At 36.5% G+C, this 16,541-nt stretch overlaps 1 protein-coding gene across 6 annotated transcripts in view; it reads right to left on the bottom strand.

Annotated features, from left to right (window-relative positions):
• Positions 1–16,541, bottom strand: part of TRPS1 (transcriptional repressor GATA binding 1) — a 261,133-nt gene that overhangs the window by 196,203 nt on the left and 48,389 nt on the right. For all 6 annotated transcript variants that reach the window (XM_030937667.1, XM_030937672.1, XM_030937669.1 and 3 more), the window contains one exon: positions 14,119–15,047. In XM_030937667.1, coding sequence (XP_030793527.1) covers positions 14,119–15,047 — 929 coding nt within the window. The remainder of the gene's footprint in view (positions 1–14,118; positions 15,048–16,541) is intronic.

Here is a 16,541-nt window from a genome sequence, read left to right on the forward strand (position 1 = left end):
AAATGGACTTTACTTCTGAGGTGTCATTAATTCAATGGGTCCTCTGCAGGGGAGGGGGAGGGTACTGCCAAGTATTCCACATCAAAAAATACAATAGTACTCCTGCTTATTATGAAATCACTTGAATAATCAGAGCCAAATAAATTCACTCTTCATTTCTCAACAGTTACTCTTTGAGAGGCTCATTATGTTATACACTGTAGGCCAAAGTAACAGGTGAAGGTAAGTAACAAATGTACTATAATTTGAAAGACTGAGTAATATATTTTTTAAACTAAGAAAACAATTTTCAACCCAGTACGTTTTACTATTGCCTCCTTCAAATCACATTCCTACAGAAACATCCAAATCACATGGGATTTCTTTTCAAAAGGTGAGGCGTTACTGTCAAAACTAGAGGTACTTGCTCAAAAAGTACTCAATGCAGATGTTCTCCAATGAAATATTCTGTTCAGTTCCTACAGCAATGAGGCTGCAGGCAAAGATGAGGTCGCTGTTTTAGGTAAAATAAAGGTGCTCAAATGACCACCCAAAATGGCTTATAATTAAAGCACAGTGAAACAAACAAACAAAAAGATGAATTGAGTACGCAGGAAATACTAGTGAAGAAGAACTATATAAATAAAGAATTTTGAATGTTTCCCAATCTAGAACAACAAACAAAAAAGAAAAATCTTCCATGGCCTTATTTGATTAAGGTTCTGTTTCACTGCAAAGGGCTCCCAACTTCTCACATGAGTAGGTCATGGAGATGTTTGAATGGTAAAATAAAATAATTCCACCATAAAAATAACTACAGCTCTGCTTTCTTTCCCAAATTATGAAATTACATGGAATCAGGACTATGAAAGCCTTTAAAGGGCACTTTACGTAAAATTCTTCCTCCATTCTCAGTGTGTATCTCAATAGGCAGTACAGTTAAGCCACCACTGAGCAGCCAAAATTCAGGGTTTAAAATAGAGTTTTTGAATGAAATACTCCAAAAAGGGGGGAAAAAAAATTCTCTTCCAACCACCAGGGAATTTTTAAATTTTCCCAGCAACCAGATGTAATATATTAAGCAAGTGGCATAATCATGTTCTGCCTTCTTCAACAGCTGTTCAAAAATGACACGTGTGATCGCTGTTCATATCCAAATCACTCCATGAGAAAAGTCTCAGGCATCTCAAAATCATGCAAAGGCTCTATTTGAAATGCAAATAATATTGCTGTAGTACACTGAGAGACATGTTTGTACCTCTATTGTACAGGACTAAGATTGAAGTATTCCTTTTGCTATTAAAAAGAGATGTGACCTTGATCAAGTTACTTAACCTCTCTGGCCAATAGCTTCTTCAACTGGGGCAACCTCTAAATTCATGTCCAGTATCATAGTTCTAAGAAATGTGCATTAATACATAAACAACTCAACATTTACTGTACATTAAGATAGGAACTTATAAAAGTTTCCCACAGCCTTTAATCAAAGGATGTAATGTTTCGCATTAGGCAATGTCTATAGCCACCACCACAATCACATAGATTTCAGTCTGTCGATGACAAACTCTGTCGATGACAGAGTATCAACCAGCCAGAAAGCTAAGAATGGGGCACCCTTCCAGGCAGCAAACCGACAATCATTCAATGGTGTGAGAGATTTCAAAGTCATACACTCAGGGATACAGCACAGAGCATTCTAATCTAGCATTTAAGTGACTAAAGCAACTAAAACTTGCACTGAAATACAATTCATAATATTATAAAAATCTGTACATATATTTCCCAATTCAGTGGAGGTAAACAGAAAGTTTGTTTGCAAAAAAATATATATATGTGTGTGTGTGTGTATATATATATATACACACACACACACACACATTTAAATGGATAGCCATCAATCAGGTTCTTTGTTCTGGAACTTAAACTTGATTCAAAAAGGATACATTCAGATGTATCCCCTTCTTCTTTAACATAGGCAAAGAAAGAAAGTGTGCAAAATCTAGAGATAAAAAATTTTCTTGTTTAAGCTTTCACATTGCATCAGCGTTGCCAAGCTTCCCTATTATAAAATGCTTTGAACTTCTGCTTGTTGAACCAAGATTCCCAAGAAACCACCAGGCATCATCACTATTTCTTTGATTTTGCAATCTTTAAGCCTCAAGTGCCATGACCACACTGAAAGGGCTGAACAAAGAGCATACATATACTTAAGAAATCCCTAAACATATGATTTTGAAGTGGATTTAAATTATTACTAAGCATCCCAACATCCTAAAAAGGTTGCTGTTGCTTAAAAACAACCTAAGAAGTCAGAAAACCCAGGCTACGAATCAGTACTATCAGGAGAAGGGGACTATGAAAGAAAGGCAGTTTTGTGAAAAATTATCAGTAAAGCATTTTGGTTTAGGATTAACTAAGCTATAAAAAACGAGTTAGGTCTTTGAAGTTGGTGTACGTGTCTAGATGTGCTTTTTTAACCCAGGGAAAACGTGCCAACTTCATTATTTAAGAAGCTTTTAAGGGCTATATATTTTAATTATGCTGAAGAATAAATACCTTCATACTACTGACTGCTCTTTCAAAAATCAAGCTAGCAAATGAAAATTCACGGATCCCATTTAATGGTAAGAACAATACTGACACTTCTATAGGTTACATACTTGCCTTTTTGGTTAATATCAGCAAATGATATTAGCATTATACATTATTAAAAGCTAATACAATATTAGAATTACATATTTTAAAAAGCAGTTTTGGAAAACATAATGACAGTGTTCTATTCCTTTTTTCTTTCAAAAAGAAAATCTAAAAGCTCTATTTGTGGCAATTTTTATACTTTCTATACTAGTAGAGGTACATTCAAGTCATAGTGAAATATAACTGACATACAACATTTAAATGCCATTTTACAGTAAAACAAAATTTATTATTTTAGGAGACACTACTGGTGTCTATTGACCACATTCATTTTATTTGCATGCCCCAGATATCCCATTTTAAATCTATTCTTTTCTAGGGTAAAAACAAATATACAGTGAGAACAATTACGCAAAGTAAGTGTTTGCAGCAATGGTTTACTGAAACGTATTGTCTGGAAACAGTGCCTACACATTCATAGAATATTGCAAACTTTTCAAATGGCTAAATCCAACATGGAGTAGAAAAATTTACTGCTTCTTATCTATGACTATATTAAAAAGAGAGTGCAAGCAGAATAAAGAGCACAGCTTTCAAATTTCCTTCTTTTGCTAACCAGAACTTTAATTATAACCCTTTAAACCCAGCAGTTCCTTTGGTAAAGATATCCAAATTTTTACAATTATATTAAACTGTAATTTCTGCTTGGGCCAAAAACTACATGTATTTATCCCTCTAATTAGTAATAACTAAGTGTTCGGCTTGTGTCAGACTCTGCGATAGATATTAGACATATAATATTGAAGAGGTAGACAATTTTACATTTTAAGATTAAAAAATTGTAGATAAAACCCTTTATTCATTTGTATTTACATCTGCCTGTATTTATTTGCTTCTAGAGGAAGTTCTCTAGCTCAAATTCTATGAAAAGATCCATTATTTAACCTCCTGGCACCTCGGTTTCCTGGCCTCTATGGATATAATACTGTACAACTTGTCATTTTATAGGATTATTATGAGGATCAAGTGAGAACTATAGATTTGTGCTGTCCAGTAGTATTCCCTGAGATGATTAAAATGTTCCATAGCCTTCCTTGGCCAATATGGTAGCCACTAGCCACAAGCAGGCTTGGTAAAAATGAAGAACTAATTTTTAAATTTACTTTCATGTATTTTTCTTAGCATTTCATTAATTTATTTGTAATTAACTGAAATGTAAGTATTTTAAAAATTTCTTTTTTAGAGGCAGGGTCTCTGTCACCCAGGCTGGAGTGCAGTGACATGATCTCCGCTCACTGTAACCTCCGCCTCCTGGGCTCAAGCGAATCCTCTCACCTCAGCCTCCAGAGTAGTTGGGAAAATAGACACACGCCACCATACCCAGTTAATTTTTGTATTTTTTGTGGAAACAGGGTTTCGCCATGTTGCCCAGACTGGTCTTGAACTCCTGGGCTCAAGCTATCCACTTCCCTTGGCCTTGCAAAGTGCTGGGATTACCGCATGCACCACCATGCCCAGCCTACAATTTAAATAGCCACATTTGCTAGGGAATACCATATTAGATAGTACACTCGACATGTGCATAGGTAGGATTATTATTTAACAAAATGAATCATTCAAGTAAATTTTTCCTGCAAATGGGATAAAGAGATTAAATAGAAGGGAAGTGGTAAATTCATTCAGTGACAAACTCACACACTTGTCACTATCAATATTCTTAGCTGTAAATGCAAAGGTTCAATCTGTTGTTACTAAGCTAATGCTTCTGTTTATATTCCTTCTTGAGCTAGAGGAATAGTCTTACTCATATCTAGAAGAAAGCAGGAGCTCAATGCATTTTGACTGAATGAGCAAAGGCAGAGGTGAGCAGATGAAAATTTCTCAACAAGGCCGCTGAGTTACCTGAGATACGCTGGCCACAGTACTTCATGGCACCCTTGCCACTGACTTGACCTGACATACATGGCCTTCTTCAAGAAACTACAAAATGCATCTTACATCCACAAGCAAATGACTGCCTATGGAGTCCTTTGATTGTGAATTAAAGTTATATAAAAACACCTAAAACAATTAAGGCACAAAAATGAACAAATTTTAAAGTCTTTTTCACTGACTAAGGACTAGCATGGCTTTTTATATTTGATTTTAGCCCTAGTTTTAAAAACTGTTCCTTCCATTAAGTGTTTTCCATGGCTTTCATTTATAATTTACTTACATATGTCTTTTTACACACAAAAAAATGTCTTACCATAGAAATGAAGAATATAAAAGGGTTGGTTTTTTTCAAGGTCATTAATCTCAGTTTCCTTCTTTCCTTCCAATAATATGGAGTAAAAACTAATAATAATAATATCTAAAATAATATGTCAAAGGAAAATATGTCTTAAAGCCTCAGAGCTCTTAAAATGACACCTCAACACATGTGCTTATTTTCAACGCAGCAAAGAAAGAGTTGTTTGAACTAAACACAAACCTTTTCTCAGATGTGGTTCATTTTCAAGTACTATAATTGATAGCAACAGAGACAATTATAAGGGTACTAATCTAAGAGAACTTGAGGTTATGGGCTGATAGTCAAAGAGGTAAAAGCTTAAAAATAAAAAGCTAAGTTGTTAAAAAAAATCATTGTTCAAATACTAATATTTCAAATAACTTGAAAAAAATAGTAAGGGCCAATCTTAGCTGAAAATAACTACAGTCAGAATTAATCTGTTTATATACATCGGGAATTTTTCTGCATGTATAGTGCTTCAAAAAAAAACGTTCTAGAATACAGAGTGTATTTCAGTGATATACTTTTGATGGAGAATAAATGTTTAAGAATCTCAATAACAAATCTAATTATATGGCATTGTCTTACTCTCATGTCATGCATAGCTTATTTCTGAGGTTTATTCCTATCAGTGACACTGTAGCAACTCCCTTATTTGGATTTATAATATAAGAGCCAACCAATGGCAGGGTAGGATACAGGAGAAACCAAAACTTAAACTCCTATACTGGGCACATTGAAGAAGAAAATACTACATATTCCTCATTATGCACATTTTTATTATCGGCTTTTTGCATTATAGCAATAAACAGTTTACCCTAAACTGGTTTTCTCATTTTACTCAGTATAATTCTGAATTAATTTTTCTATAGTTATCTGGTATTTCAGATGACAGAGTACTAATAAATTTTAAAGTACATCTTAATAGCCCAGGGACAGTGGCTCATGCCTGTATTCCCAGCACTTTGGGAGGCCGAGGCGGGCAGATCACCTGAGATCAGGAGTTCGAGACCAGTTCGAGACATGGTGAAATCCTGTCTCTACTGAAAATACAAAAATTAAGCTGGGTGTGGTAGTGAGTGCCTGTAATCCCAGCTACTCAGGAGGCTGAGGCAGGAGAATCGCTTGAGCCTGGGAGGCAGAGGTTGCAATAAGCCGAGACCGTGCCACTGCACTTCAGCCTGAGCAACAGAGCAAGACTCCATACCAAAAAAAAAAAAAAAAAAAAAGTCCATCTTAATAATTTGGAAGACAATCTTTTATGGGAAAAATAAGCAAGAGAAAATGCAGTTCAAGTAGGTTACAAAGCTAAGTGAACTCCCCATAGCACTCCTCTATAGCAGCCAACCTGCAGGTGCTGCTGGTTCATAACGGAGATATGTCAGAATTGCACGTGTATTCTAAAGAGCATCGTAATGGGAAAAGAGAAAATCTAATCTCTGAAAATATAGAACATCCTTCCTCCAGGGAGGGTTACTGTTTTAACACATCTACTATGTGCCAAGCACTGGAAATACAAAAAGAATGACAAAGTCCAAAATCGTAACATTTCTACGGTTTAGCACAAAAAGCTCACAACTGAAAAGATCACAACAGTGGAATACATGCTTCTGCTGAGACGTGTAACAGGTTCCATGACAACGCAGAGGAAGAGCCCCTAACCCAGACTGAGGAGTCAGCAAAGGCTCCCAGAAGTTACAACTGAGCTGTGGACAGATGAGCTGACATGTGAAGATGAGCCTCAAAGGCAGTGATCATGGAAGGGCATTGCAGGTGAAGGAAACAAAACCAGTAAAATCAACAGTGAGAGTAAGACAGTGCAAGCTGCTCTCAGGAAATATTGAGGAGGGTTGAGACATGATCAAATCTTTAAATGGAATCTGGTACATAATGGTGCTTGCTATGTAATAAGTAATATAAATGTGCTAGCCTTGTTCTTACTATTATCCCTTCTAGAAGAATAGTGAGATTTCACGTAGAAAGGTGACGTCTTATTGGAGAGCTGATATTTACATAAGCAAGTATAATTAGATGATATGCTTTTTAACAGAAGTAGTCCCATACTTGCTATAAAATGTAGGACAAGTCATCTATAAATAGAATTTTTAAAAATTAAAGGAAAGAAGGAAGAAAGGAAGGTAAGAGGGAGGGAGAAAAAGAGAAAGGAAGGAGGATGAAAAAAGAGAAGCAGAAAGGAAGAAAAAGGAGAGAAGGAGGACAGAAGAAAAGAACAGAAAAAAGAGGCAAAAGAGAGGAGGAAGAAGAGGGAATGAGGAAGGAAATAAAAACAGAAGGAAGAAGAAGAAAAGAAAGAAGAAGAAAAAAAAGAAATCAAAGGAAAGGAGAGGAAGATGAAGAGGAGGAGGAAAGAATGGGAGGTGAGAAGAGAAGGGAAAGGAAGAGACAAGAGGGGAAGATAAAGATAGAACAACAGAAAAGAAATCCATAAGGATTTACTTGAAAGAAGTAACAGTAAAAGAATAAAGAAGGGAACAATGGGGCACACTACTCAAATGTTTGGGGCATGATATCAGAAAGAAATCCAAGGTAACTCCACGATTTCCAGCCTGACTTAGCTGAAAACGGGAGTAAAGAAGACAGGAGGCAAAAAGAAAGTTGTGGGGAACTTCACTTTTACATATGTTGACTTTGAAGTGCCAATGAATACCAAGGTGGTGCTTCCCATCAGCTGGAAAACAGGTCTTGGAACAAGCCATCATTTATTATAAGATTCCCAAATATGTTCCTGGACACATGAAAGGATGCAGGCATTCTTTAATCTTATATCAACAGTTCGCCTAAATATGAAAGGAGAAATGCTAGGCCAGGAGACTCTGTGAATTCCCCAACTCCTCACTATGTCCCACCCGTCTATCGCTTTCTGAATTCAATGAAATCACACAGCTCCAAGCACGGCTGGAGAATCCAGCACACTCAAATTGGACACTCTAAAGGCATTCCGATTTGTTCGCTGCTTCTACACCCATTCCTACACTGAATGTAGGCAGAGGATAAAACCTTAATTACACAGCCTTGGAGGACATACATGGGAATGGAGTGTATCTCCTTAACATGTAATCTGCATGGAAAAAAAAAAAAAAACTAAATTGTGCCTGGTAACTAGAAGAGCATAAGACAACTTTCAGAGCATCATTTAAATCATAAATTCCTAACACAAAGTCCTCTAAATGAGGGGAGTACAAAATAACTCAAACACATGGATGAAATGTCCCTTAATTTGGGGATCAAACATTATATCCTTAATTGATTACATCAACATTTGCACCTTACTCGCTCTACCAGAACTAATTTCTGCAGCAAAAGTACCAGGGAAAATGAATCACAGTAATTTTAAAAAGACGAATCAGCAAATTTAATTTTCTTTTTACTGATTTCGACTAGAAGCTTAGTAAGTTCAAATAAGGTAGCATTACACTACACGGAGCAGATAGCAGACAATCTCAAAGAAATCACCCAAGTCCCCAAAATCAATCTGATTCACAGAGGCTGCATCAAAGAGCTCTGATTTACCAGTCTTCTATCTCCTCCCTTATATGCAACTGGCCTATCTTCTATTGCTTTGCTATTGGCAGTAAACTCAGGCTCATGTTTGGCCAGGCCATATATCAGCGTGGTTTTGAAGACAGGCTTCCGTGGCCTGTCTATCCTGCTTTACATCCCATTCTCTCTACTTGTGCAACTCTGTGATGTTGGGCAGGATACTTTAATCTATGCTGTTTCCTTATATTTTTAAATGGACACATAAGGTTAGTGTTTACTTCTAGGGCCATTATGAAGATGAGTTGATTAATACATGTAAAGAACTGAGCTCCATATACGCATGTAAGAAACCCTTAGTAAATTTTAGCTATTATTAGAGGCGAATCCAAAATTGGAAAAAAATAAGGGAGCTGTACAAATTTTGATTATGTAAGCTAAAAGATGAAAGAAGTATGAATCAACTAAAATGTAAGACAGAAAAATAAATTTTACATTTGACTTTCAATTAAAATTAAACAAGGGTTTATATGATATTCTGAAAATGTATACCATTTGCTTCAAAATGTGGATCACCTGATGAAGAATTCAAGAGATCTATGGTCTAATGACTGTCAGAATCCGACTCCACGAAGGAAATCAGAAAATGAACAGAGCAACGTTCTCTTTCCAAACTTTCCCCATATTGGCACACTACTTATATATCTGTGTTTCTAACAGCTGCACGTATGCTGTAATTACAATGATCCAAGAAATAAAAAACACTGAATAGTCTCCCGACTTGAGATAGTTAGCAAAGCAGGCCACAGGAGAGGTAAAATGTTTTCTTAGGAGTTGAATAATGCTAAATTTGATTGGATCCACTGATAACCACAATTTATTATCCTAAACATTCTGCCTAGAAAAAAAATCTGATATTCAATAACATTATACATGTTCTTTTAAATGATAACAAATAAACCGAAAATCAAAGATGATACCAACGGTCATGAACAAGGTCAAATAAGAGTTAACTGACATGCAGGTAAAGGGATTAGTAACGATAGTTGAACTATTCTACTAAGGTGGCTACATTATTTAGCTCTGCCATCTCCACTGATGAAAATAACCTGGCAAATACCAGACCTTTGTCTTGCTTTATGGCATTGGCATGAGCATATGTCTTATTCTGCACACTTTATTACTTGTTAAAGAGACACAGTCCTGAAAAAGAAGTGTGGGTTCATATGTCAAACATTCTGTATTCTATAGACAGTCTGAATTGATTAAAGTCTCATTCACCAGTTTTTCTAAACTGAAATTGTCCTCAACTCGGAAAAACAAAGAAACAGAACCTGCTAAGACCTACAACTTCCCTCCTACTCCAGATCAAAGAAAATATGAAGGCAAAAAATAAATGTTTAGAAGTAAAATTCAAGACAAATCCAAATAAACCACAATGAGATTAATGGTCTCTGATACTATTTTTTTTTCAAACCCAACTGTAATTCCCTGCTCAAACGATTGTACTGATACATGTTAAAGATCTATAAACTCATACAATTAAATCTGTTGAGGATACAAATCCGAAGAATGACTTCCTCTCTCTAAAATCTGTTCTTCCTGCTTCTAACATGACATATTGTGCAACTCTGATAAAAATATTTACAACACAGAAATGTAACACTCTTAGCTCAAACATAAGACAGTCCTTCGTAAGTTAATCATGTGATTCTTCTATTAGCCTTAGATTTTCATTAAGGGCCAAATGAATTTAATAGCTGGAAACCAGTAGCTACCTTCTTAGAGTCCTGAATAATGCAGTAATAAAAAAGAATTTACTAATATGAAAAGGCAACAAATATATCATGAGCATCTGAACTTGGGATTGCATAAACACTTTCCCGTGGGAAGCACAACTTGACAAGACTCCTATTTTTATAACCTGATCTGAGTGCTAAAAGCTCCCCAATAAAGATGATGCAAACACCCAATGCACAGCACATTAAGCCCTAATGAAACAGCAAACGCCGCGTTGTTAATTCAGGCCTCCATTCAGCAATGGTTTAAATACAAGCATAATAAAGCAGATTAAAAAGAAAGAAACTGGCAGAGCGTGGTGGCTCACACCTGTAATCCTAGCACTTTGGGAGTCCGAGGCGGGTGGATCACGAGGTCAGGAGTTCGAGACCAGCCTGGCCAATATGGTGAAACCCCGTCTCTACTAAAAATACAAATAAAATTAGCCAGGCATGGTGGTGGGCACCTGTAATCTCAGCTACTCGGGAGGCTTATGTAGGAGAATCGCTAGAACCTGGGAGGCGGAGGAGGTTGCAGTGAGCAGAGACCATGCCACTGTACTCCAGCCTAGGTGACAGAGCGAGACTCCATCTCAAAAAATAAAAATAAAAATAAAGAAGCTGTAATTACCTTTTTAAGAACTTGATCTCTTGTATTATTGGTCTCTATGGCGGCCTCAATGGCTGAATACAGATAGCAAATATTACATGAAAAGCTAACCAATCATGCTGCATCTATTATTTTTAAAAATTTAAGCATGACAATTGATAGAACATGCTGGATAAATGAAAAATTGGGAAACTAACATCCTGGTCAAATCAATTAATTCTAAGCTAGCCATTATAGCTTCTCTTGTTTTCTTGGTAAAGAATTGACATGTCTTCTGCTTTTAGGGCTGGGCATGCTACCTCAAGGTGTTGGGAGGAGAATGTGATACACGCCACACTTAGAAAGGACAGTCTTGGCTTTCTCATGGCTATTTACAGTGACCTCCATTATCCGGCTGGGGCTCTATCCACTATGCAGCACAAAGAAACATTGTTATCTGACAGTATTTTTACAAAGTTGTAATTCTTTGACTCAGTCATTTGTGATGTAATTTATACAAAAGTGGATATTATCAGTACAAGCATGTCTAAATTTCAATTATTCTTCCACGTATATTTGAAATAACTTGCACTTAAAACTGGAAATCTTAGAATTTGTTTAAATTACTGTACTTCTTTTTCCCAACTGTGTATCTCCTATTTGCACTCAAGTCCATTCAAATTATTTAAAACCATCCATGTCAAACCAAAATATAGATCAAAGCCATAGAGTTCTTTCAGTCTTTTGCTTTTGGCTTCTGTTACTTTTTTCTTGGCCTAAAATGTCATAAATCTATCATTAACCACCAACTGTTCTGAATGTTTTTTAAAAAGCAACTTTAATTGAAAAGAATTAATGAATTCTTCATCTATTACTTCAATTAGCTTAAATGATGGACTTATATAAATAATTCCTAAAATTGAATGATTATTTGTCTGTAATACTCATATTTACCAACATCTTTTTATCAGAACACACACAGGCCATTAACTTACTATATGTTTCTGACAAAATGGCATTAAAGAAATTCTATAGTCAGCATTTTATCTCCCACAGCTTTTAGCCTCCACAAAGTTTAACCGCCACGGAAAGAATCTCTCAAATAGCATTTCAGTAACACAAACTGTGGGTAAAAAAGGAAATTTCAGATGCGTTTTTATTCATTTTATGTGTATAGAAAAACTGTTCAATATTTATTTCAGCATAAAGATATTAATAAGTTACTTATCTTCAGATATTTTTCTGCATCAGTATCTGGCATATGTGCAAAGCATTCAAGATTAGCATTTGCCCTACAAGTATATTCAGTGTTATCCTCACAAATTGAAGTTAACCCTTTAGATGCATTTCAAAATCCAATCGTTTGAAATAATCACGCACTATTTCCATAGATTACTTTTTTCTATTTTTAGCAATATTATTTATCTTGGAAGAAATTTGATCTCAACAAGATTATGTTCCTGCATGCTCTCTCCTACCCCTTTTTGTCTTCCTCGCTGTGTGCTGCAAGGATTTAGCAGACAGCATAGTCGAGGATCAGCTGTTTTATTTCTAGTTCTATTAGTTCAAACTCAGATAGCTCACACATCTGTTTTACTTCTAAAATCACTGCCCAGGAAAAGTGTCCAGCTCCTTCTACCCAAACATAAACTTTACTATAAATAACCAAGAACCTAACAAATAACTGTTTGGGGGAAATGGAAGTGTGTTTAAAAATCTGAATTCTTCCAAACTATAGGCCTTAGTAATTTTCATTTTTAGAGCTTTCCTGACAGCCTAGATCAGCTTCCCTCAGAAGTTGTCCCTAGAGTGAACAAACTGAAACTCCTGCCGGAAATCCAGGTATTAACTTCATATTACTTGCTAATTATACAACACCGTTTCACATACTGACATTATTCACTTCCAACCCTTTTATCTAAAACACGTATTTGCTTCCCAATCATAGTTTGACAGCAGAGTGTATCTGACATAAGACAGTGAAATGATCTTTAATAGACAGCAGTTCAAAGCATGTAGCTTTCATGCATAATAATTATGTTGGGTTAATTTGCTGCTCCACAGAAATAATTCTATTTGTGGAAATTCACAAACTAAGATAGAATTTTTAGAATGCTTTACCAAGATGAAACTGATGTTTAAAGAGTTCTTTATATCTCCCTTAAACTGATAAGATTGCTATTCTGACATTTAAAGGACCAGGAAATTTCTCTTCTGATTCTTCTTACAAGTATTGCAAAATATGTTCACTACCTATTATTTATAACCTCTTTGCCTGACTTTCTTAATTGGCATTAGGTCAACAGAGAGGTCTGAGGCAAATGAGCTATAGCTATCGAGTTGATAAAAATGACTGATATTTTAAGGGATTTATTTCATTAGTTCTCTGGGCGGTACTAATCATTCCTAAAAAAGGTTACTAGTAAAGCTAACATGTTTTGAAATCCCCCTGGCCTTATAATACAATAAAAATCTACAAACTGTAACAAAAACTAATATACTTTCTCAAGCTGACCATGAATTTTGACTATGCTAAAATTACTAAAATTAAATGTATACATTTATTTAGACTCAGTTCCATGTTTCATTCTATTCAAAATGGTAACAGTTTCTTTTTTCCATTTCACATATGCCATAAACTAAAGACAGAAGGATAGATGAAAAAGGTAGGTTGCTTTTAATAAAAGTACAAATCTAAAGTATTACTAAATGCTTTCAGAAATTATTCTCATTTTCCTTAAATGCAGAAAGGAATGCTTTATTGGCCACTACCAAGGTCATTCTGGTGTCCCTAATACTTAAAATCACATTTACTTCTTTCTAATCAATGTAAAATGTTATATCCCAGTTTTCATTTGCAATTATTTTGCCTTTTCAGGAGTATCTCTGCAACCATCAGTATGACCCGTCAGGATGAATATAAAATCAAATCCTAATCCAAGAGACAGGAAATATCCTCACTGAAAGAAAGATTATAGCAAAAGCCTTATAATCTAAAGCTGAAACTAGGCATGAATTATTATCATGTACAACCATAAAGATTAGTAACATTTTTGGAAGACTGTGAAAACATCAAATTACCATGAAAAATGTCCAGAATTGTGAAGCTTAGCTCATTCCATGAAAAGACTTTCCCAAATCAAAAGAGATGCTAGGATTGTATTCCACAATAAGCGGCTAAAAGTTGTCTTTAGACAACTCTGAATATACTTGTAATGAAGTAGCTACGGAGTGTGTCCATCTCTTCTGCTAGATCTAGCAGGCTACCTGTCTGGTACTGGGACTTGGTTTTAACATGTATATAAGAATTCACATTTCATTTCTAATCACTTTTTCTGTACAAAGAGACAATACAAAGTACAAACCTGCACATCATAGGTCCCATTTAGTAAAACAGGCCTTGAAGAATTGATGTCCTGCAGCACGCCAGAAAACACAGAACGGTTGACCTTCTGGAAGTCTTTGGAATGGCTGAACTGCACCATGTTATGAAGGGCCAAGATTTTGCTGTCCAGCTCAGCATCCTGCCTGGTGCGGTTATGCAGTCCTAAGTGATACTTTCGGAAGTGCTTAATCAGATCTGTGGGGTCATTGCCATAGTAACCATATCCACAGATATTGCATTTAAAGTCCTGAAGCTCTGGAGACAGAGGTGCCGGGTCTGGGTTGTCATTCACCAGTAAGTCAGTTTTGGATTTATTCAGTCTTACACCCCCATCTGAAGGCACTTGTGGGTTTTTTGAGGCCACTGAAACTGGGCTCAAACCTTGACAATTGGCTTGACCACTCTGTGCTTGCCCTGTTTCCTCCGTAGCCTTTGGTGACATCTTCTGATCTTCCTTTGTCTCCACTGAGTCCCCTGAGGGGGTGCAGGCCATATCTTGTGGGTCATCTGCCTCTGCTCTTTGAGGAGACTTCAAGGGCTCACAGACTCCCCCAGCAGCTGGACATGAGAAAGCCAACATATTTCTGTCTGTCACCTCATCATGCGGAAAGGAGGGAAGGTTTCCTCCCTTACTGGGGCTTTCATAATTGAAGCCAGCCTTCTCACTCAGGACTGCGCTTTTCAAGTCCTTCTTACTGCTAGAAGATGGATCTTGAACATGCAAGCTATGTTCCTCCTTATGATTTAGTTCTGCAGCATCACTCTGATCCGTGTTTTCTGACATCTGATCTGCAGAAAATTCTTTGTTCTTTCCAGATACCTTGCTTTCTGTACCTATAGGCTCCAGGATCTGGCCCTCGCCTTCACTCGCAACGTTTCTCAGAGGGGGGTTCTTTTTCCGGACCATATCTGCAAAGATACAGGGAAAAGGCAGATACAGGGTTATTTGAAAGTTACAGAGATATAATTGTATCTGGAATATTTTACTTATGCAAGTTTTTTTTTTTTTTTTTTTTTTTGAGACGGAGTCTTGCTCTGCCACCCAGGCTGGAGTGCAGTGGCCGGATCTCAGCTCACTGCAAGCTCCGCCTTCCGGGTTTACGCCATTCTCCTGCCTCAGCCTCCCGAGTAGCTGGGACTACAGGCGCCCGCCTCGTCGCCCGGCTAGTTTTTTGTATTTTTAAGTAGAGACAGGGTTTCACCGTATTAGCCAGGATGGTCTCGATCTCCTGACCTCGTGATCCGCCCGTCTCGGCCTCCCAAAGTGATGGGATTACAGGCTTGAGCCACCGCGCCCGGCCACTTACGCAAGTTTTTTAAGGGCCATAATCAAATGCTTCCTCTAGGAAAAAAATCAGTTCTAAAAATAGCAAAAAGTTGAGACTAAAACAAACAATTTACACTTAGAATTACTTTTGTAACCAAGAGTGGCTCATTTATTATTTTAAGGTTGCTTTATGAATAATGAAGGATTTTTATTACTAGGTTTACCCTTCCTATTACTTATTCTTTCCTGAAAATATATTTTTGCCCAATTTCTTCCTTAAATTGTAGCTAACAATATATATATACATGCTTATATATTTATATGTGGTCTATATTATATATAACAGGTACATGTTGTGTTTATAAAATATATGTGTGTGTTTATGTTTATGGAATACATCACGTGTTTATTTATATGGTACATATATGTATACATGAATAACATAAATTGGAATTCGATATTGTTACCCTATGCAACTGGGATGTAAATATAGTTTCAAACAAAATATCTTCATTGTCAAAAAGACAGAAAACAGCTATGTTATAAACAGAGTGAAAACTGCCTCATCACTTTCAGGAAGTGGAGGATGACAAACGTTCCAGCGCTGACCTACCAACAAATTTCTTTAATCCACATTTGGAGCTTGCCTGAAAGTCAGAAGAAAGACCTGGTACACATCACAGTGGTTGGAACAGGTTTTCCTAGGACTCTGTCCAGCATGTTGGGGAACCCAATAAGCTCTGGGTGTCCATATGCAGCCTGGTGAAAACAGTACCTGTTCCACCACCGGGAGTGCACTGGCAACTGACTAAGAAAGAATATTAAGCTGAACCATATGATATTGTCCTTGTGTCACTCAAAACAGTAAAATATTAGTAGTTTCCTATGGTTCACCTTTACACATTAGCTCAACCATGTCTCTCAAGTTAAGTTAGTGACGTCAGTGACTGGGGTCAAAAGAAGAATACTGGAACAAATTCTTCTGCTGGAGTAGAATGAGTCAGAACTCTAAGAATATAAAATAAACTAAGAAATAATTTACGTAGTGTCAATTAAAGAATACATTAACAAAGGCTGGTCGAAGACTGGGTTCCATGGCTGCTGTTACTTAATCACTCAGCTTAAAAAGCTGTCGA

The sequence above is a fragment of the Rhinopithecus roxellana genome, chromosome 9 (assembly GCF_007565055.1).
Source record: "Rhinopithecus roxellana isolate Shanxi Qingling chromosome 9, ASM756505v1, whole genome shotgun sequence".
NCBI classification, from domain to species: Eukaryota; Metazoa; Chordata; class Mammalia; order Primates; family Cercopithecidae; genus Rhinopithecus; species Rhinopithecus roxellana.